Raw genomic sequence first — 22,916 nt, forward strand, 5'->3', positions numbered from 1 at the left:
GCTATGTCTATTTGGCATGCTTAAATTAGAATTGGGTATCCTTAAATAAGGAAGAATTAATTGAGCAAGTAGGTATACACACCCATTATACCTTTTAATTTTTGTGTAATTAAAAAAGATATTAATTAATGTTAAGATGGATTGCTAAAAAGGAGTATTATTACATAGGAAAGATTTTTGAATTTATTTACTTTTCTATAATATGGTCTTTCATGAAAAACCTTTAAGATAATGCATTTGGAGAGAGAAATCATATTTCTAAGTTTAAGCTTTTGCAACATAATAACATATGACTAAAATTTTCTCTGTGATTTATAATTTGATTTTTCTTTCATCCCATGAATTGGCTGTGGTTTTCATAAATCCCAATTGGAAGCTTCATGCAGATTGATGGACTTGTGGGGCATTTCTTCAGGGTCAAAATGTGGGAGTCCTCTCTACAACCTTATTTCCAAGCATGACTGGGACCAAGTCCTGTGACCAAAATATCAGATGAACCAAAAGAGTATCCAAAGAAAAAACAAAAAGGAAAAAGAAAGTATATCCTTTTTTTACTTGGATCCTTGAAGAAAAAATGTGAGTAAATGATATTACATTTGTATTTATATTTATACATATGCAATGGATCTTCTATCTATTAGTTTGATTCAAAAGGAGAAGTTGATTAGATTGAACTGAAAAAAAAGAGTGTTTTACCATTAAAAAAAAAAGAAAACATGGATTCACTCTAGTAAAATAGAAAAAAATATAATAAATCGCACATCTCTACATGTATTTGTGTCTACAGTCATAACAACATTTATTGAAAATTTATATTTATGTTTAATGTCATTGTATGTTACATAAAATACACTCGTTAAGATAAGACGATCAAGTCGACATTAGAGAGAGAAAGAGATACGAGAGATGTCACATGATTAAAGAGAAAGGATTTTAGTAATTTTGTTATTAATTTAATATAATTTTCCTATCATAAAAATGAGGAAAAAAGGTTAGAGTCTTTTTGGTATAATAGTAAGATTGCTCCTTTAAGACCTAAGAGATCATGATTCGAGTCATGAAAATATTTTTTTAATATTTAATGATAAGATTATATATATTGACTTTCCCTAGACCTCGTATTGATCGGAGCTTCGTTCGTTGAGTACATATTTTTTTTGACAAAATTAAAAAATTAAAAAAATATATATGACACAATTGCATCAATGGGTTTAAGCTCATGAACATGTGAACACAACCAACAATCAGATGTGTGAATCTTCTTATTAATCCAACCACCATATTTAATATCTGCTGGTGACCAACCAACACAGCAAGTCTTCCCAAGCCAAATCAAATATGAGTTTTTGTTGCTGCAAAATAATTGATCTTTGATGAATCCACTTCTTCCTGCAATTGCATTGCAATTGCAGATCCTGACCTGACTCCAGAAGGTCAATGGAGACAAGCTGTAGGTCTTATCTTATACTGTTGCAGATTTGATCCTTGGACAATGATGGATGACAATGCTTAATTGGTCATTCACATGCTTCTATCAGATGATGTCAATATTACTTGGATGGTGATATTAAGAAAAGACTATACGCAAATGACTGATTAATGTCATGCTCATAATGCAAACACATAATTCCTTTGTTTTTTTTTCAATTAGCCAACATGATACCATGGAAATCTCTGAAACCAGCTCATGTAGCAACCATCATCTCACACCTTGGTTGGGGCAAATATCAATACATAGATATAAATCAAAGAACCATTCATTTAGAGAACATTACATTGTGAAATAACATATAATTTTGCTGTTACTTGTCTGGTTTTTAGCTAACAAGTGTCATTGTGAAGAAGATTAGGATGGTCTTCTTCATTACAGTTCTTTATTAATGGTTGCTTGATTCCAATCCATGTTTCAATTAGGGAAGCAACCAATTTGTACTTGAAGATTTGGCTTATGTAATAGATACGATATGAAGAATCTATCCTCTTAACTATCCATGTTCCAACTCCAGGAACACAAGAAGGCCCTTGCAGTCAATGCACTCAAAGTCTTCTTAATAATGGAGTCAAGAATGATGACTAAACTAAACCTCTCCTTGTTCTTGTCATCTGTGCCTCATGTCAAGACACATCTATGATTACTTCACCTTCTCATCTGATTTTTCTTCTAGTGTATGTCATCATGCTTCATTTAATAGTGACATCAACAAGTAGCACCTCAGCACAAACTCACACCTCACAGAACTACAAGAAACTTCCCTTCCATCACATGGCCACCAGCACCATTCATCTACCATTCTGAAAACGAACCTACATCATATGACATTTATTATTCTCTTACCAACATGTCTACTTTCACTGCCTTTTGTCGCTTCTTGTTTACTTGTTGTGTAGAGAATGTGTGGGTGCTGCTGATTTTTTCCATTGCCATGTAATGTTGTCTGAGTAGGGATTTCAGTGAACTTCTTTCTTTCGTTTGGAGATGCAGCAGTGGAGATACCAACGTGGAGAGGTGAGAGCCATGCAATGACATCAAGTGTTCAAAACTTATGACATCATAACAGTGAGTGTGATGATAGTGATAATTGAAAAAAAAATCAAACCTACACTAATAAGAGCGCGAAGAAGGCAAAAGGGAAGCACCTGAAAGCCAAGAAGAACCTCGAGAGTAGTAAAATCATATTATTTTTCAAAAAAAATTATTTATTTTACATTCACTATAAAATTGTATGTTATACATGGGAGAAATACTAGAAGATTCACCCCAAACTCATTCTGAAGAAGTAGAAGAAGAATAATTAGAATCGGCATATTATAACCACTACTGTAGGAGATGATCGAATCGAACTGGCACAATTTCACACCCGAATTGAAGTCTATCATTATTGGTTAGGTCGAAGGTTATATAGACTCAAATTTTACCCCCGATCTAGAAGTCTAAGAAGGATTATTCACTCTCAATATTTAAGTGAAACAAAAGGTTATCTTGCGATTATCAACATCAAAAGCCAAAAGAATCTTATCTCGATAAGCTTAGTGCAGAGACTTGGATCTATATTTGCCTTGAACATAACATCCGACGACTCCTTAGAGAAGTGTTGAGTTCGGATGGTTGGTAATATCAATTCAATTAAGAGCACAACTTCTGTTTCATAATCTAGTTAAAACTCTCGAGGTAGTCCAGTAACCCCACAATACTTGAAATTTCATCTACCTATGTGCCTTTAGCACTCAAAACTCTTTTCTTTAAACCTTCAAGTATTACTCAGTAGATGACCTCAGCTTGACCATTGGCTTAGGTGGTGTGCTACTAAGCTGAATTTTAGGTGAATCCTGAAGGAGTCACAGAACTCTATGAACTTGACGTTATTGAATTGCATCATAATGTTAGTGATTAGTGCTTATGAGACTCCAAACCGAGAAATAATGTACTTCTAAATGAATCATTCAACATGTCTATCCATGATTGATGCCAAAAAATCGCCTTCAGTTCATTTGGTAAAGTAGTCGAGTGTGACGATTAGATAGTTCCTTTGGTCTAAAGTAGGTTAAACAGGTTCCAAGATGCCCAAACCCCACCATGCAAAGGGCTAGGCTAAATCAATCATTATATAATAATTATAATAAAAAATACAAACATGAAAAATCGATTGTGAAATAAGAAGAGCTAAAATACCGATTAGAATAAAATTTATGATCAAATCAAATAAATCTATTCCATCAAAGAAACATCTCAAAATTTACATTGTATGTTATGAACAACACGGATGAAATATGACTTTAATACCACTAATGTTAGCAAAAAAAAAAAAGAACTATGAATTGAATGTATAATTCATAGATTATCAATAACTAATAAAAACTATTTTATCTTATTATCAATGTTATGTAACTTATATCACTATTATCGTCATAATAATACAATTAAAATCATAATTTGACTTCTAATGACTTTTGGAATTTCCAACACTTAGTTGAGCTGCTGAACGCTGTCATTATAAGAACTTGCTATGTCCAGGTAAATTTCCACTGCATATTTCAACGACTTTCCTGCACAATCCCTGCAAAGTTTCTCTCCTTGGAGGAACCTTCTCCCTTCTTCCCCATTATGTGCACCGGGTCACTAAATGTCATCGACAACCATGGGTCTGAAAGAAAACTAGATGATAGTTTTTGTTGTGTGTAACTTTCCATGTTATATATCTATCTAATGTACAATAAAGTATGGAGTTGATTAATGATGAAGGTTCTAATATTGACACATTAACTATCAAAAGTGGTAAAGATTTTGATTGGGTTACCAAAAAATCACGATTAGATTACCATGGCATCAGAGCTTAAACTGATAAGAAATGGTTCAATGTATATATGAATTTTAACACACCTTCTCACATACAAAGTTAATCTCGACTTAGTTCATGAAGACATTACAGGAGTATTGATTGAACCGGATGAAGATTTAGAACTTACGATCTGTTCTGATGCCATGATAAATATTTTAATTAGATTACCAAAAATACTAATCAAAATTTTTGTTATTATATCAGAGCTTAAGCCGATAGAGAGAAAACCCAATAACTTTGAATCAACACATTTGAGAAGGAAAAGAGAGAATGTAAAAATTACTTTTCCTTGGGCCTTCACTCGGCATATAGATATGTAATCACCAATTTCCTTGATGTTCTAATTGTCCTGTGAAGTTAGATTAAAGAGAAGCAGATTTGTAGTGTCGAATGGACTGCTAACACACTTTTTTTATATATATAACTTGAGACATCCAAATAATTAGTGTATTATTGTATTATTGATATGTCTTATATTCGAGTCTATATGAGAATATCTTATTTGTCGTTTGATATAATAAATAGAAAATAATTTTTTGAAACACACACACACATTTCTTTTTGTTCTTCAGGGTGGCTAAGTTCTCTACCCAATCAATTTCTTCATGCAATTTCAAATTGTAATTTGTTAGTGTTTTCCATATTACAGTGATTCATTATAAACAAGAAACATGTAATTTTGACATTCGATGCAATACATTACATTTCATGGAAATTAAAGAGAGAAAAACTGAATCATTCTGCAACCACTAATATGTAGTGTTTAGTAACGCAAAACAGATGCATCAAACTTAATTATCCATGTAGAAAATGTTTATTGATACAAATTCATGATATTGTTGAACGCAATAGTATTTTTTCATGAAAAACTTAGGCTCGTTAATTGAACAATTCATCATAATCCAAGCAATTGAATACTTTTCCCCCTTTTTCTTTATGCATTTCTTATTTCAAGTTCCACAACAAATAAAAAAGAACCACTTCAAAAAAGATTTTCAATAATGAAGACTAGAATCCTTCAAATATCATACATTATATATATTGTCATGACAACATATATTGGGTCTAATGGGTTAATTGGTCTATCAACTTTGTTTGATCTAAACAATTGATCAAAATGTTAAGCTGAAGTTAATAGTAGCATTCATCATACTCTTATAAGTCAATCTTAATTTTTCTCGTATCGGAACTAATCAAGAGTGTTATATATATATATATATATATATATATATATATATATATATATATATATATATATATATATATATATATATATATATATATATATATATATATATATATATTCTTTTATATCCATAAATTTACAGAGAATTAGATGCTAGTTACATAATTGAAAATTAATTTTCATGAGAGAGTATTTAAAAGGTCATTTGATCTCATCAAAGGAATTAGTTGCTATTGTGCCACGTGCAAAAAAAAGCTTACAAAGTCAAAGAGGAAGAGATGACTCCACCATGGTGCAAAGCTTATAAGGTCAAACGAAGAGGTAAAACGTCAATGACATGAGAAATACAAAGTTACTTGGTTGAGCCGCATCCACAATGGAGTCTCATGTCACCACCTCAAATGTCATCTTCACTAGCAATTAATAGCGCTCATCTTTCGAGCATACACCCAAAGTTTCGTTGACCAGGTCAACGATGTCAACAGGCTGTAGACTAATTAGCCTTTGGAGTCTAATCAACGTGACATTACCTTCGCCAATCTAATCTCTCGAGTTAAGAATGATGTGGGACCCTATGGTTGGATCCAATAACAAGTCAGGTATGCGTGACCGGTGAAACAAGGAGGTAGCAGGACTTGCTTTGTCCATCACGCCACAGTGCGTCGATCAGGAACGTACATAGCCCCAGTGGGAACACAAGAAATTCCCGGTCTCGTACGGCGACGCGAAGGCGACGACACGTCTCCGGATGTCCTAACTGCCTCCAATCACGAGCGCCGGCAGTCGTGGGCCCGGCCTGGTTCCCTCTCAGATGGAGCGGGCATTGATTGACACCCTTCGAGTACCGTGATCGGGCTGCGGTCACGGAACGAGTGGCCGATACAACGGTCGCATATGATTTATTATGCGGGTGGAGTCCTCATAGTTTTTTCCCTTCTCCGTTCCTATACGTGTTCTTCTGTCGTCACGGGAAGCGCAGACACGTGTGAGCCAAGAGTCGGGAGCGGAGTTAACCCTAGAATTGGAGAATTGGATCAGGTGATGAGATGAGTGGGAGACGAGAGAGCGAAGGCGGAGGCAGTCTTGGGTGGTGGACGCGCGAGCCTCTCTTCTGCTTGGTTTCTTTTCATTCTCCTCCTCCAATCTAGACTATGTGGGCTTTGTTATTATATGCATCGATTCCGGCGTCGTCCCGGGTGATCTACTTGACAGAAGAGAGTGAGCACACAGCGGCGTGGGTGTCGCCGGGATGCCGTCGCCGTTGCGTGCTCACGTCTCTCTCTGTCATCCCTGTCTCCCTGGCGGTGCCGGATGAGAGAAATCTGCTCTCCTTTTCCCTTTTTCTTCTTTCCTTGCTTCTTTGATCTTGTGTGATGAGGGTTGATGACGGTGACGATGATGCGATTTGGTGAAAGAGGCAACCTTGCGTGGGTATATCGATGGTGGATCTGATTGGACGCTCGTGCGAGGCAGGCTTTTCCTTTTCCTCCTCCTCCTCCTCGAACTTCGATGCTGTCTTGACTAGTTTCGCTTGTCTTTTTAATCAGCTTGGTTTCCCAAGTACTGCTACTACTACTAGTTTTGGGTCTATTTCAGACTTGGAGAGACTGGAACTTATGGATCATGGAAGCGTGACTTTTGAGACGATTGTTTCGGATAAGGGCGAAGTACATGATCCATCCATATGCCTATTGTCTTCTCTCTCCTTTCCTTCTCCGCTTTCTTCCTCTTTTCCTTTCTAGTCTTCGTCAAGATCCATGCCCAAAACCCATCCTCAAGAATTCGTTGCGTTCTTCTTGGGCGTAGATCAACTGTAATAATCGTGTAGGTAAGATTACTATTTCCTCAACCATGACTCCATGGTGAGCTACGGCTACCTTGATCTTTCTTTACATTCCTTGCTTTTTTCTGTTTTCTTTCTGTTTGACCGGATTTCTTTCTGTTTGACCAGTGGATGCAGCACCTCTCACTTTGGAGCTATCAGGTCACTTATCTCCACTTGGTATTCTCTTGCTATCCACATAAATGTCTTTCTCTTATTTATTTGAGTCGTATCAGCTTCTCATATGATGCTGTCTCTTTTTCATTTGATATTGATTCTTGTCTCTATGTTGCTCGTTAGTTGCTTCAGTTAAAATTTGCTTCGCTCCTGCATCAAAACCACCATTGACGTGGTCCTCCATTCTCTCGCTGGAAGTCGGATTTCGTTCCATGGTCGACATTCTATACCAGTGTTTGGTAGAGAAGCAAGTTGAGGAAAAGACTTGTCTGCTTTTAGGTTCATGCAGTGGAGGTTCTGGTTTCTGTGGTCTCAGCTACTCGCTCCCAGAAAGTTCTCCTTTTGCTTAAGGTAATGAGACAGCTCTTCGTAACTTCCTTGTCGCTAATGTTTTCCACCAAGTTGTGTAGTTATACCTTTGTAGTGTGACACACTTGATATCTGTTAGACGACTAATTCATGGCTTTTATTAGGGGAATGTGTAAGAAGTTAGGATTAGGTATATATTTTATGTCATCATGAGAACCTTGAACACAAATATGATAAATTGATGACAATCGCTAAGAGGATGACACTTGACCTCCTGATCTCGCGCATCGAGTGCAAAATTCATGTTTTGCCTTCTTGATGAGGGAGATGTGTGGGGATGATATGTCCTCGTGTTTAACTATCTTATAAAGTTGGCTGACAGAAAATTTACTAGAGGACTCAGTTGATACATGTTCTTTAATGTTAATTAACATGCGCGATTTAACAAATTGTATCTCGGCTTAGAATATACAGGCATCACTTGCCTTTTCTTTATTCCATCATGAAAATCCAATTTACTTCTAAGTTCTAACTACATCTTTTGTGGGTATCAAAGTAATATGATGCTTAAAATGTGGCAAACTAAACTAATTGTGGTTGAGTGATCTCTATTGAAGATGCAAGTGCAGTCTCTTGGACTTGGATTATATATAGAACGTATATGGAGGTAAGAGTGATGACATGATGGATTGTGGCATGGAGTGAATGGGATGGATGGATTTTGTTGGTTCTAAATAATATTTTTATGTGTAGAAGGCAAGAAAGTGAGCTTTCTCAATAGATTAAGACTTGGCTTTTGACTGAATCCTTCTTCAACTCTTGGTACGAGATAGTCAAGCTATATGTAACAAAAGGTAAACAAATTAGATAGAAACTTTTAACATTATTTGTGCATCACGGGATGAGCACATCATGAGGACAGAAGGGTGTATTCAGTCAAAACTGTCAATTCATAGAAAAGAATTCAACATGGTGATTCTTATCCAGAAACACAAAAGAAATCCTTGTCATTAGGACCACCTCTCTCTTAGTCATGTGGAGACTTTTATCCAATTGGCCACTTTTTCCTTAGTCATATGGAGACTTCTACCCACTTTTTTCCTAGTCATATGGATAACACTTCTACTCAAATTATATGTGTCATTCTAATTTTTGTATTTATTTTCGGATGCATTTGGTTTTGTCTTATGATGCAAAAAATTTTACGTTGTCTTTTTCCATTACAATCTTTGATCATATCATGTACTTGTGACTTAATTTGTCTCACTCATTTGTTGGTCATCTTTGAGCTACAATCCATCACTCTGATGCTTAAGGCAGTTTTATTTATTTATTTCGGAATGTATGTAGCTCTTTCCTTATAATCGAGAATGGATCAGTCACACACAGAAAAAGATAAGATGGATCTGAGTGATAGATGGATATGTCACACGGAGAAAAAAATAATATGCATATGAAGGTATATAGCCCCTCCCTTAATCACCAATGGATCTACCACACGGAGAAAAAATAATATGCATCTGTGATGTGGCTTAGTCTCCTGAACCCTAGCAGAAGATTCAGGATAATGGTTTAGTATCGTTCTGATATAACTTATTAAGAGCACATAACATTCCTGTTTGAATGATCTTTTCAGTTTAGGAAAACATCCCATTTTGAATCATCCTGACTTTTATAATTTTTCTTTCATTTTGTATTAAACATATGTACTCTTCTCTATCCATTATTCTGGTTGACTTTAGTCGTTATTGTGAATCTTGTGCTCCATCCGTTGCTTCTTATATCCGCTTCATCCAATTTGCTCTAAGATCAAGTAATTCTGACTAGCTTAACATAATTGGTTTCTTCGTTAAGACTGACCACCTTTCAATTGTCAGCTTGTGTGAAAACCAAAAACTATTTATTAACATAAATATAGGGTTTGCTGTGCCAACCTGTATCACTTAATACCGAGATACATACTAGTTCGATGAGATATCGGTACGAGGATCGTCCTTTACCAGGTGATATCATCACATGACCTTGTATCGAACGATACGATATTTTTATCGAGCGATAATGGTTGAAATCTGATCATTATTGTTCGGAAATCCAATCATTACCAACTTATGCCAGTTGGTAAAGGTCAAGTTTTGACATTTACTAATCAAGGGTTGAGATTTCTCTATTTCAAATAGTCAAATTAATCGTTTAAGGCTTAAAAGAAGGTTTTTAAATATTTTTCTTCCTCTTTCAATTCATTTTGCTCTCTCGATCTCTTCAACTCTATTAGCTTGTGACACCCTGATTGATTACGACGATTAGACTACACCTTGTATCGATAGCCTCGGACATGTGGTTCACGACGATCAGATTACGACCATCATCACATTGTTGCACTGATGACATATGGTGTATCAGTACACTATGTCATGGGATCAATTTTAGGATTGAGTCTGACAAACATATCATATTAATATACAGATATATAGGATCAAGGACCCCAATACATCACTCGTGGAGTCTTAACGTTCTTTTTAGTGGTAGAACCAGATATATTCGTTGATTAATTATTTAATTCATTTGAATCTTAAAGTTTAAGTTATTTAAAAAATAATCTAACAATCAAATTATTTCTTTGTAGATAATTAAATATTAATGGGAGGACGATTCAAAACATACCGTAAAGTTACTCCTCAAAGCTCAAAAAAGGTGTCATTATTATTTCCTAATTTACATTATTTATGTTAAAATTATACTAAAATTATATTTATTTTTAACTTAAAAATCCTAATCTAATTTTTTTTTAATTTTTTAGATATTCTTGAAGTTGTTTTTGATAATTTTGGTTGTATCATTGGTATGTCCCTATGTATCATCGGTACACCTCGGTACATATCATACCGATACCTAATCGATACATCGGTACATATCAAAATTGCAAACCTTATATAAAGATTTGTTTGTCTGACATTTTAGGCTAGTGAAGAATTAAGATACGGGTGTTGTCAGATCCAGGAATCATTAGCATTTGTTTTGATGGAAAACTAGGTCAATGAATACAAGAGACTGCCATGGATGGTGTTTGATTGCAAGAGACTGCAATGTCACCCTTACTCCTTGTATTACATTTGTTCAATAGTATTTAAAGTAAAAATTAATCCCATAGGAAAAATAGTCAATATGGATTTATTTATTACTATGTAAGCATTTTACCACTTTCTACCCTTAGAATGGCATGACTTTGTTGACTGGCTTCCTCTATATGAAGTGAAACGTTTCTTTTATTTTCACATGAGGTCTGTGTTATTTGGAAGGCGATACTATTCTTATAGGTAATGTAGAATTTGAAATTGAAGTTTAGATAGTAAAGAAGGTGATGTAGAGAAATAGAGAGAGAGAGATTAAAAATTAGAGGAGAAAAAAAGAGGAGTGAGATTAGAGATTAAAGGGAGAGAAAGAGAGGAGAAAAAGAGGCTAGAAGAGAGAAAATGTAATTCTTTTTCATTCAAATCTGAACAGTTTCATCCATTGATAAGCTCCGGTTTAAGAGCCTTAGTATAATCAACCTAGGTAATGATTTCTGATAAGCTCCGGTTTAAGAGCCTTAGTATAATCAACGTAGGTAATGATTTCTAAGAGTAATCTCTTAGAGAACTTGTATGTCTTTTATAAACCCAAAATATAACTCCTAAAATATCTAAACAACTTTAAAATAACTTATTATAACTGAGAAAAAAAAGAGTACACTTAGATACAAAAGTAAACTCCCAAAGGTAGCACCTAAAAAGGTTAAAGATTCTTTAATTTTTCAAACAATTCTCAGAGTTTCTAAGCCAACTAATTAATGACTTTTTATTGATTTTCTTATCTAGAATAAATTATTCTAATATCCTTTATAAAACTAGATGATTCTCCATTAGAAAGATTTTCCAAAGTATGCCTCCTAAAAAACCTATAGGAAATTGAATCATCATATCGGCTTGTCAAATCTCTTCATATGTTTCTCCATGTCCAAACCCTCAATTGATCTTTCTTTCGAAGCTTTTCATCTTCCTCTTCAATCCATCTTATTTCTTCCAAGTGATTGCTATATTCCATTAAAGATTAATACTATATGAACAAAAAGGAGCTAGCAGGAGTCTCTATGCTATCTCACTAGTGTTGAATTGTTACTTGGAAGGAAGGGGAAGAGTAACACACAAAACAATGGTGCCTTACGGTATAAATGGAGCTGCAAATATAATACAAGCAGACAACAGTTGAATGGGCATTTGTGAGCAATGAATTAAAAAGCGCTAGGCGTCAAAAGGTACCATGATCCAAAAACGCCCGAGGCGATCGGGCCATCTCTCGAGTGAAGTGATGCGCTAAAAATTAATAATATCAAAATTAATAGTATTAAAATCAAAATAATAGTGTTATACTGTATATAGTAAATAGTATATTATATATTGTTAACAGTATACAATATAATAGTATACTGTATACTTTTAACAGTATACTTTTGATTTCGAAAGAGGAGAAGCGAAAGAGAAGAGAAGAGTGTAAGGGAAGATCGAGGGTGTTGAGAAAAGTGAGAGCGGCAGTGGTAGTGGCAACAGTGAGCGACGACAGTGGCAGTGGCAGTGGCAGCGGTAGCAGTGAGCAACGGGAGCGGGAGCGACGAGCGGTGACAGAGGCAGCGACAGCAGCGAGCAGCGATTGCGGGAGCAGGAGTGACGAGTGGCGACAGTGGCAGCGATAGCGGCAGCGGTAAAAGCTAGTGACAACAGCGAGCAGTGGGAGCAGCGACAGCGGCAGCGAGCAACGTAAACAGCGAGCAGAGTTAGGGTTGGGGAAGTCGCACTGATATCGATGCTTTAGTTGGTTCAATTGAACCAACTAAAGCACCGAAGATCGAACCAGACCTAAACTGCTAGTTCGGTCGCCTGGTTTAACCCAGGCGCTCACCCGAAATGCCTGACGCTTGAGCTCTCGGGCGAGCGCCTAGGTGGCGCCTCTTTGAAGCACGCCGTCTAGAAATGAAGCGAGGCGCTCGGGCCTCACCTCGTCTCCTCTCGCCCGAGTGCCTAGGCGAGCGCCCGAGCGCCTTTTTAAATCACTGTTTGACTGAGCCCTTGCAATCTTTAAATATCAGGCATGTTCAACACATGATTCAGAAATTTTGATGGCCAGGACCGGTATTTCTGATCCTGATCTATTTGGTAAGTAGATTCTGCGACCTGGCCATGGTGTGAAACATGTATCTATAATTGAAAAACAAGTGATAGCAATTTTCATTTGTACTGATATCGCATATGTAAGAGTGAGTATTGCCATGCATTTCTTTTTTACTTGGCTTCGGTTGGCAATCTGCTGTACAGTAATGCCACATAGACACACTTAATCTTGAGTTCCAAACTTTTCTTTCCATATTTTGTTGAAATTACTGTGTTTTGTGATTTACAGGTCTTCATCATTTAAGAGTTTATCATTAATTATTGGCAAATATTTCTATTAGCTGTCCATCACCACTTGATGCTCTACTTTTTTCTTCGTCGACCCAGGAACATGAACCATATTTAGCAGTTCGATAACTTGATTTACAAAATTGTAGGATCATGAATTAACATTGAGGTTTTTCATTTCAATTTCTTGGAAGAAGAGACAAGTGATTCATAAATACATTATATAAATCCTTTCAGATCCATCATAATGAAAATTATTTTTATTTAATTTTAATAATAAATTCTTGGTTACCTTTTAAATTAGGGTAATTCTGACTAAGAGGCCATAATTGAAATGCTACTAAAATTTAAGAAAGCCACAAAAGCTAAATAATATCATTACCTAGGTAGTTTAATAAGATTTTCATACAGTTTATTTTACAAAAAAAAAAAAAAAATCTATAGATAGGACAGTGAGATGAAGCTCAGAAAAGATTTTAAGAACATTAGTTATCAAAGAACGCATTTTGGTCAAACTTTGGTTGTTTGATTATAATTTTTGAAAGAGCTTTTGGGAGAAGTTAAAGAACTTCTTCAGGGAGGATCAAAATGTCCTCCAGATTTTTGCTTTAAAAGATTCTTTAATTGAATATCTTTTGACATCAGCGTCTATATTATTGTTGATACCATTACTCATACTGTTATTATCATCACTGCCAATATTATTGTTTCAACATTGCCACCGTCTTTTGCCATCTTCATTGCTATTACTACCATCATCTACTATCATTATCATCATGACTGTAACAACTGTCTCTATCAACCTGTGATCGTTATCATTCATTATTGTTGTTGTTGCCTCCAGTATTATCATTATCAACAATACTAATCTTCATCATTGCTACTGCTACCATAATCACGGACCATTATCATTATTACCATCTCCATCATAAGAATGGTCTTCATCATCACCTTTATAAATACGACCGCAAGCACCTTCAGCCATTGCTATTGTTATCATGATTATCATCGTCGGTGCCAACGCCACAATCCCTCCACCATTATCAATTGCTTGGTCAATTATTTATTTGACTACAAAAGCAAAATCTGTTGGTAAACGCTAAAGCATTTCCTATATTCAGGTTTAGAATGAGCTTTTCCTAAGTCCACCTTGTTGAAAGTGAAACAAGATCAAAGGGGTTGGAGTGGTTCAGATTTGATAAAGTCGATCTTTTTTTTAAGGCTTTAAGCAATCTTAAATTTTGGATGGATCATGTTAAGAAAAGTTGTAGAATTTTTGGTAGAAACCTTATAGGGTTCAAATTTAATATGGCACATTAGAGTCAAAATTAAATTGTTTATACAATTTTTAACTAGTTCAATTTCTGCATGGATCGTGTTAAAGGACTATGATAATAGTTTTATCCTTCGGGTGTCATATTGTGTTAATCAATGTTACGATAATAGTTTTGTCGTTCGGGTGTCTAATTGTGTTAAGCAATTTTATCACCAGCCTCCTGAGGATGAATACTCAAAAGACTCTTTAATATACTTTTTACACTAAACCAACTCTAACAGCGAAGTTTGTGATGTGTTAAGCATGTTTTTTTACATCTTTGAAAGTTGGCCAATCTTGAAGGTGGAAGGTTATATATTTTGTACTTTTCGACAACCTACCCTAAAGCTAATGGCCGTAATGTATTTGGTGTCTGCTTGTTCTCTACTTAGCCAACCCCAAAGGTGGATGAATTTTCACTGCTATGTCAACTCCGAAGGCAAAGGCCTTAAGGTATTATAAAACTCATTTTGTTCTTCACCTGGCCAACCTTGGGGATGAAGGCAACACACAATGTTCCAAGCTTAACCATGATCAGCATAGGATGAAAAAGGTTCTATTGTATGCTTATACCAATAGGAAAACAAGGACTTATACATGAATGAATGAGCAAAGGAGACTCTAGAGAAGATACTATCATTGCATGACAGAGTGACTTCATCTTGCTGCCAAAGTACTTATTTGTTTCAACGTGTTCAAAATAAAATCGGATAGAATTCACGTACATCTAATGTGCAGTTAGGTTGAACTCAATTGGTCAATGTGTCTGAAACTTTGTGCAGCTGCGGCTAATTGAGACCATTAGAGGTTATTTTATCTGAGGCAGATTCATGGATTGAACTTTGAAGTACTTCCGAGGATAAAATCATTGTTTTCAGAAAGCACAGATCAACATAGTGAATGTTAGACACACATCATGATCTTGGTATGAGTATTCATGGAACATAGGCAAAAGAGTATGTGCTTGGGCAATTTATCCATAGGTGAACCACCCATAACACAACACACAAACTGAGCAGATTCTTTCGTTTACTACTGCCTCTTTCACTCCTACCATTCTTCATTCAGGGATGATACGACACGCGAGAATGAGCCAAGGCTAGTTTTTTCTGTAATGGTTCCTAAAAGAAATTGAGTGCTTAGTGGATAGAGAGAAATTTTGAAAGTCCAATCAGCTAAGTACAGAACAATAACATAATCAACAATAGAGGAGAGGGATGAAGAAGAAATTAGAGACCACCTATGATTTCTCATGTGTTAAATAGTTATGTTTACTCTTTGCAAATGTTTGCTTCTCATTGTCAAAGAAATGCCTTTTACACTCATAAATGAAGCTTAAAGATAAAACCCAGATCATGCTAGCTATCCATCTTTTGATCTCACAGCGAACTCAAATCTAATTCTTGTATTTTTTTTTACATTTTCATGTCTCTATACATGCATGTCTGGCAGCCTTTCTGGTCTTTTTTTTTTTTCGTTTTAATTTATCGATTTTTCATTCCTGTTTCGTGTATAAATCTAGATCCGATTCAGCAATTAGTTCAACATGGATAGATCAGATGAAACAAATCGGCTTCTCATGACAATTTTTGCATCGGTCTAGCTGCTTCTTCTTATTATTTTTTTTACTTTTCTAAGTAAGAAGCTTAAGTAAGTCATGCGTTGACAAACCCTTCATACCGACCGATTTAATTTGTTGCAAAGAAACTCGATCGCAGTGATAGTAGCTGGAAAGGCCAAACTCCAATGGAATTATTGCCGAATGTTACTATAAGAAGCAGATTCTTTTCCTGCTAGGTGTTCCTTTCATCTTGTCCAGACTAGCTATTGCTTGATGTCCTTACAGATCTTTCTAGGCTATCTTCCCGAGGGCTTTAATCTACTTGAATATCTGCAATTTTGTGTGAGGGAACTGAGACAAGGGCAATCCAGTATGAATGATATTGATCTTGTCCTTTCCTCATTGAATCCTCAATTCACATTATGCCTTGCTTTCGACAAAGCTTTTGTTTGCGTCCATTTCGCGCGTCTTAGTGCTTTTGTTCTGCCTTTTCATCAAGCTAGTGATACAGTATACGTTAGAAGTTGCTATGACAAGAACTAAACCGAGTTAAGCAACATTACCATGTTCATTATCTGGGTTTTACTATTTGCTGCATATGTGACGAAGACATTGAGATAAATTTGAACTCATCAAGAGACATATACGCATCCTATACTCTCTTTTCATTTTTATTGCACTTTCTTGTCCGGCAATATGGTGGTAACAAATTGTGAAGCAAGGATTTCGGTCTTCTAAGTTGATGCACATAAGCATTAAACGTCCAAATACATTATCTTTCACTACCTTCGAATAGAACTTTTCCATGGTTACAAGGTTCTGAATTGCCAAACTTCAGCAATGTACCAGTTCTCAGAGAGAGTGATGGAATGGTTCTCATACATTGGCCAATATCAGGAGTTTTGTTTCCTCATACAGTGCTTGTAACTGATCTCCATGAAAAGGACTCTCTTATTTCAGAGGGGAAAACTAAAAGGGAAGCTGCAGTGCAATCGAACAGATGGGAAGAAAGCGTGTTGGTCGTCATGAATCTATCAAATTGGATCCAAGAGCTGAAGCCTAAGCCATGGAAGAAGTGGAGAGAAGAGATGTCTCCGGATCGCTGCCATAACTGTAACTTTTGCCATGATGACCAAAGAAATGCTTGATGTCAAATATTTTGGCTCACAGAAGCAAGGAAATCATGGACATGAGAGGCTTCAAAGAAGATGAACAAGTAGTAGAGGAGTACTTGCTTGTTCGGACCATTAAGTACACTTGTTATTCCGTCTTTTTCTAATGAGAATTTGTAGTGTACTGTCTCACAACCTTTGCCGCATTTGAGGCTTCAACAGTCGAGGGAGGGAATTGTCATCCGTCGAGTCTCCTTCGTTGTAGAGTTGCAGTGTGCAAATCTTCCTTGGTTTTGGTGTTGCAATGAGCATTGTTTTAATGAAAAAAAATGGCCATTTTAGATTCCTCGACTCTCCATGGACTTTGAGAAACCATTGACTTTTGAATGTTGAACAAGCCATTTGATTGGTTATGTACTGATTGAACGAAAGGATGTTCTATAAGTTGCTATGTTGTTTTTGTCTGATTACATGAATTGCATATGTTGGTGTCCTGTTTTTGCAACCATCGATCCAAATCCATTTCCTTAGTCTACAAGATAGTGCTTGTGAATGAATCTTTTCATGCATACCATTCGTGCATATTCTTCCGGGGGTACTTATTGCTATAACTGTGGTTGATTTTTATTTCATTTTAGAATGTGATATATATATATATATATATATATATATATATATATTTGGGTCCTTTATTATATTTTAGAATGTGATGGTTCTTTTTGTCCTTGTAATGTTACTCGAGGGGGGCTTGGGATAAATGTCTTTCTAATGTTCAAGATAAATTTATTGTAATTACCTAAAAGTTTATTTCATACCAATGATAATAGCAATGGAAATTACCTAAAAGTTTCGGATTACATTGTGTTTTAGCATCAAATAAGAGTTATCTCTAATATTTTTTTCGGTTTCTACTAGATTTTATTTTCTTAAACAAATTTCAAGCTACATCAATGTGACAAAAAGAGTTGTATTGCACAAATTAGTTCTTGCATGCTCCATAAGAGATCAATAGCACTATATTATTTCACATATTTGTCCTCGTAAAATTTGAATGTGGCATATTTTCCTCTATATATTTTAATGTAGCATTCAGATGAGGATCTTTCGTATGTGCCTCTAAAATTTCAAATTAATCACTATTAATCATTATTATTATTTGTTGTATACATTTTAAAATATTTAACATAAAATAAGCTAAAGTATAATTTAAACTGTTATCATAATGAAACTCTTATATATATATATATATATAAACCCTCGGGCACGGCTTGTCGTTTTTGTTATGCCAACGTTCTGAACTCCGTGGATGTCCTCTGAGCCGCCACAACTTGCTTCAGACGGCGTGATGGCCGACGTGCTCGCCCAAGGCAGAGCCGCCTGCTACAAGGCAAGCGAAAACCAAACCGCCTTCCTCCTTCTCATCCCCCCTGTATCTGATTTCGTCGAGTCGTTTTGACAAACAGGCGCGGGATGCCTTCTTCGCGTGCTTGGAGAAGGAGTCTGACAAGAAGCCCACCGAGATCGCCACCGTGGGTCTCCTCTATCCCGCACAGTGCAAGTCCGCCCGCGCCGAGTTCGCTGCCAAGTGCCGCCCCACCTGGGTATTGTGTCCTGTTCGATTCCCCTGTTCTCCTCGCCCAAAGATTGATCTTTTTTTCCTTCTCTTTTATTTCTTTTGGTGATCCTTCGTGTGCGGTGGTCGGAACTCTGCAGGTCAAGCATTTCGATCGGCAGTATTGCGCCAAAAAACGGGTGCAGAGGTTGCTGGACGACGGGAATGATCCCCGCCGAGGTCCCATCTCCCTCCCTCAGCCCTACACTTTCAAACCCTAGTTCCCTTTGATCTATTCCCTGCTATTGGAAAGAGTTTGCTGCTCTTCACACAGACATCGGTTTGATCTGTCGGATCGGCCGTCCAGTTGCTGAAGTCTTTGGATATGCTTGTGTTGGAATTGTAATCCTTTTGGGAACTTGTTTCCTTCGATTGTCCTCATCTTGGTAAATAGATGTATGTGTTAGGAATGATAAATATTTGAAGTTTAAGCAATAATTATACATAAATGTTTAAGCTAATATCTTCGTAAGTTTCATTTTCATTGTTTATTCCTTATTTCATTTCATGTATTCTTAGGCCATTGCAACTGTCCCTATGACTTCTTAACAATATTGCCCACCTAAGACTGTGAAATTTCTTCTTTTAGCTTATGCACTTCATCGTGATGGTTAGTTCATGCTTAAATTTATACATCCAATGAAAATGTCATACTTCATCCACCTAGATTTTTTTCATGCATATTTTAAAAAAAATATATCTCGATCTCCAAGAAGTGTTCTGACCATGACCCACTTAGTTCTTTCCCCTGGGAAGACTGCTGACATCAATTCTGGAGAAGAATTTTTATTAGGGCAGTAGTCTTTCACGACACACTAGAAACTGTATTCTCAGCTATTTAGACCTGGCCTTAATGGAACTGTACACAGTACAAACTAGTAAGAATATAGACTTTGAAACTTTTGGTCTTATAGATGTTGAAGGATTGGATTTTGGAAAATAGATGAATGAGTATATGCTTAGAATTAGTGTATCTATCATTACAGTTCGAAGTTAATGTTTGAAAAGAAGACAAGAGTGTCATGCACTATTTAGTTTATAGCTCTCTCCAAGTGTAGTTGGTCTACATTGTTAATAGTGGGATTTTTAGATAAGAAGGCACCTCACAGCACCAAATCTTTCTAGGACTAGTGCATGGATCATGACAAGTGATGTGGAAGATCTCTGGGGCTAGGCGTCCTGCAAGACGAAAAACGTCAAAAGGGTACCAGAACACGCTCTGGCTGGACCCTTCCAATGCTTAGGTTAGGCAGCTGAATTTGGGAACCGAGACAATGACTAGAGCTTCAAGAACATCTAGAGATTAAAATGTTGGATACAGATAAAAAACTGGGTTAGATATTGACAGGTATGGATCCATATACAACTATGTCATGGATACCTTATTCCAAAAGCGTATTGTTCAGTGCAGAAATGGATGTGAAGATTAGATAAAGATTGATGAAGTACAAATACAAATACAAGACTGAACCGTGTATAGGACTAGATGTGGTCCCTAGGGACACAAAAAGAATTTAGACATTCGTCACTAAGATAAAGTAATCAGGTGTAAATATAATCTAATATTATTTTTTTATGGATTTTATACATATATATTAATGAATCAAATTTTGGTGTACTGGTCTGTATGGACCGAACCATATATCTTGATACTAGTTAATATTAGTTTTTTATTTTTTTCAGGTGATATTGAACAGTGTAAATTGTACAAGGCAATATATTTGCCTTACTGGTTCTAGTATTAGACTAAGGTTTAAATCCTTGACATGTGTGTGTGTGTGTTCTAGTATTAGACTAAGGTTTAAATCCTTGTAGTGTGTGTGTGTGTGACTTAATGAAAAGTATAAATACTCAAGTACTATCTGTACGTGATTATCATTTCTTAGAATCTGTACGTGATTATCATATCTTAGAAGAAACTTTGATGTTTTTCAAACGTAAACAAGTACTTCTAGGAAAATGTTTTTTGCTAATTGACATTCCTTATCAGATAAACAGAATTTTTGAAATAGATTCTCTGACGAGATGCCAAGACTAGAATTGTTTTTTATTTAATAGTCGTCAACATGTCAACAAATATAATGGGCCACCATTTAAAGGATGAATTTTACCAAACATACGAAACATGAAGTTGTGCTTCTCATATTTTTAATCAAAATTCTTATCCAATAAGAGCTTATACAAGAGTGAAAAAATAGCTTACATCTCATAAGTGATGTTGTAGGATGATTAATAGAGAGGTAAAATTCTGGATTAGAATGGAGATCTTAATCAGATTGAAGTTAGAATAAGGATTCAGAAAAGTAAAGTAATAATGGATTCTCACCTTGTACACACCAAAATAGGAATTTGGGTATTCAAGGCACAGAGTGCTTGAACCAATCAGTTAAAGCATAATGGTTATAATTGTGATACAGTAGATTAGATTTTATGGGCACTAGTAGCAGATTGAGAATTTGAACAACTAAAAGTTATGATATGGTAACTTTGTTAGCCAATTGTTAATTTATGATTGGCTATAGCTTCCTATAATTAATTCACTTTAGCATATACTTGGCATAAATACAGTGGGTGACAGCTTGCTTTGTACATGAATTACAAGTTCCAAGCAACTTGTTATCATCCCTTGAAAATTTTCTCTCAATTCTCCTTATGTTTTGTATACCTTGCCAGAAACCATCCATGCCAATGTTGTAGTTTCTCAAGAAATTTTGCTACTGTTACCTGATTGAATTGGATCCAGCGGGCCTATACATTTTAAAATGTTTGTGGTCATCAAACCTGTTTACTTGGTTGCCTTGTTTCCAATGCTCAGGTGATCTTCTACCTGTTTCCTGTGCCAACAGAATGTTAGTTTTATTAAACATTACCACTCGATTCTTTCTGTCATTGTTTTTCCAACACGTTTCTTGTAATCATTTTAATATTTTTTTAGATACATCTTTTTATGTTGCTAAATGTTCAACTTTACAAGGCTACCATTTTTACAATTTAATCTTGTACCCCATCATACATGCCTCATAGTATTTTATGGTAATGCTTGGTTCTAGTGGATGCTATGCCATAAAATCATACTGTTTTGGGCTTTCATTGAAACAAAAAGATCTAGATCATGAGAATCTAGTTCTACTGTGTGTTTAAGTTTTGTGCTGTTTTCTGAGCTATCGTAATGTCTGAAGTGGAAGTTTGATGTCATATAACTTGATCACTTACTTTTATTTCTTTGATTTAACATTGTACAAATCTGATGGTTCCATCATTGACCAACTGTGAAAAGTTTTGCAAAATGCCAAACACTATTTTTTTTTTGGTAAAGTACTGTCCTTCCATTGCATTTTAGTGATTTCTTTGCTGCTTAAGTGTCTTTCAACTATGTGAGTGGCTAAGATGTCTAACTAATCTAATTTGATCAAGATATACTAGTGAGTGCCTAAAATGTTTCCAATATAAGCCCTTCTAATCTTTGGTCAATTCGTTGTTGCTTTATGGAGTTTTTGCCACTGCCTTTAGTAAGAGATTAACTAATTGCACCTTGATCCTTCATTATTAGCAACGTTTGATTTGTGTTACCATCTTACACTCATGCTGTTTGTCAATAGTCTTAAGTTGTTTTCAATCTTCATGCTATTTTGCCTGTATTTATGCATCATTTTGTAACATGTAAAGGAGTTGTTTTGATCCTTTGATCTTTACCATATTTGGTAAATAATCTCTACCTTCACTGTTTGTCACTCTTCATTATGTTTGGGTATCATGTTTTTTTTTTCATCTGCAGTTTATTAGCCTTTTTTTTTCCCCCTGTTTTATAAGGTTGGCAGTGTTTAATTGAAGTCCTTTTACCACTTTGAAAGTCATTATATCAAAGAAAAAATAGTTGCCCAATCTGTAAATGCTTTTCAAGTAACCACAAATTTTATGAAATTTCAGTTAAAACAATAGAAATACTAGCTTTTGCCCAGGTTTAAATTTCACTTTGGGAATATGATTGATGCCCTCTGGATGGAATACATTCTAAAATAAGTGCTTTCACAAATCTTTACTAATTATTATCAAATA

General features: G+C 35.6%; 1 protein-coding gene and 1 long non-coding RNA gene across 2 annotated transcripts; both read left to right on the forward strand.

Moving 5' to 3' along the window:
* Positions 1-6,509: 6,509 nt before the first annotated feature.
* LOC135640951 (uncharacterized) lies at positions 6,510-17,591 on the forward strand. Its single transcript, XR_010497501.1, has 3 exons — positions 6,510-7,351; positions 7,475-7,525; positions 7,646-17,591. It is a non-coding gene; the product is annotated as an uncharacterized LOC135640951 (long non-coding RNA).
* A 912-nt stretch (positions 17,592-18,503) lies between these two features.
* Positions 18,504-19,321, forward strand: LOC135640960 (uncharacterized). The gene is made up of 3 exons (XM_065155859.1): positions 18,504-18,635; positions 18,712-18,849; positions 18,962-19,321. The coding sequence occupies exons 1-3, from the start codon at positions 18,555-18,557 to the stop codon at positions 19,079-19,081; spliced, it is 339 nt and encodes a 112-aa protein (XP_065011931.1). The 5' UTR covers positions 18,504-18,554; the 3' UTR covers positions 19,082-19,321.
* The last annotated feature ends 3,595 nt before the right edge of the window (positions 19,322-22,916 follow it).

The sequence above is a fragment of the Musa acuminata genome, chromosome BXJ1-4, assembly GCF_036884655.1.
Source record: "Musa acuminata AAA Group cultivar baxijiao chromosome BXJ1-4, Cavendish_Baxijiao_AAA, whole genome shotgun sequence".
NCBI classification, from domain to species: Eukaryota; Viridiplantae; Streptophyta; class Magnoliopsida; order Zingiberales; family Musaceae; genus Musa; species Musa acuminata.

What these genes read in the sequence shown, in the direction of transcription:
- LOC135640960 (XM_065155859.1), top strand. Translation starts at nt 18,555, where the DNA reads ATGTCCTCTGAGCCGCCACAACTTGCTTCAGACGGCGTGATGGCCGAC. An exon ending in GCAGAGCCGCCTGCTACAAG is followed by an intron (nt 18,636 to 18,711) that starts GCAAGCGAAAAC and finishes TTTGACAAACAG; the next exon opens with GCGCGGGATGCCTTCTTCGC. An exon ending in CCAAGTGCCGCCCCACCTGG is followed by an intron (nt 18,850 to 18,961) that starts GTATTGTGTCCT and finishes GGAACTCTGCAG; the next exon opens with GTCAAGCATTTCGATCGGCA.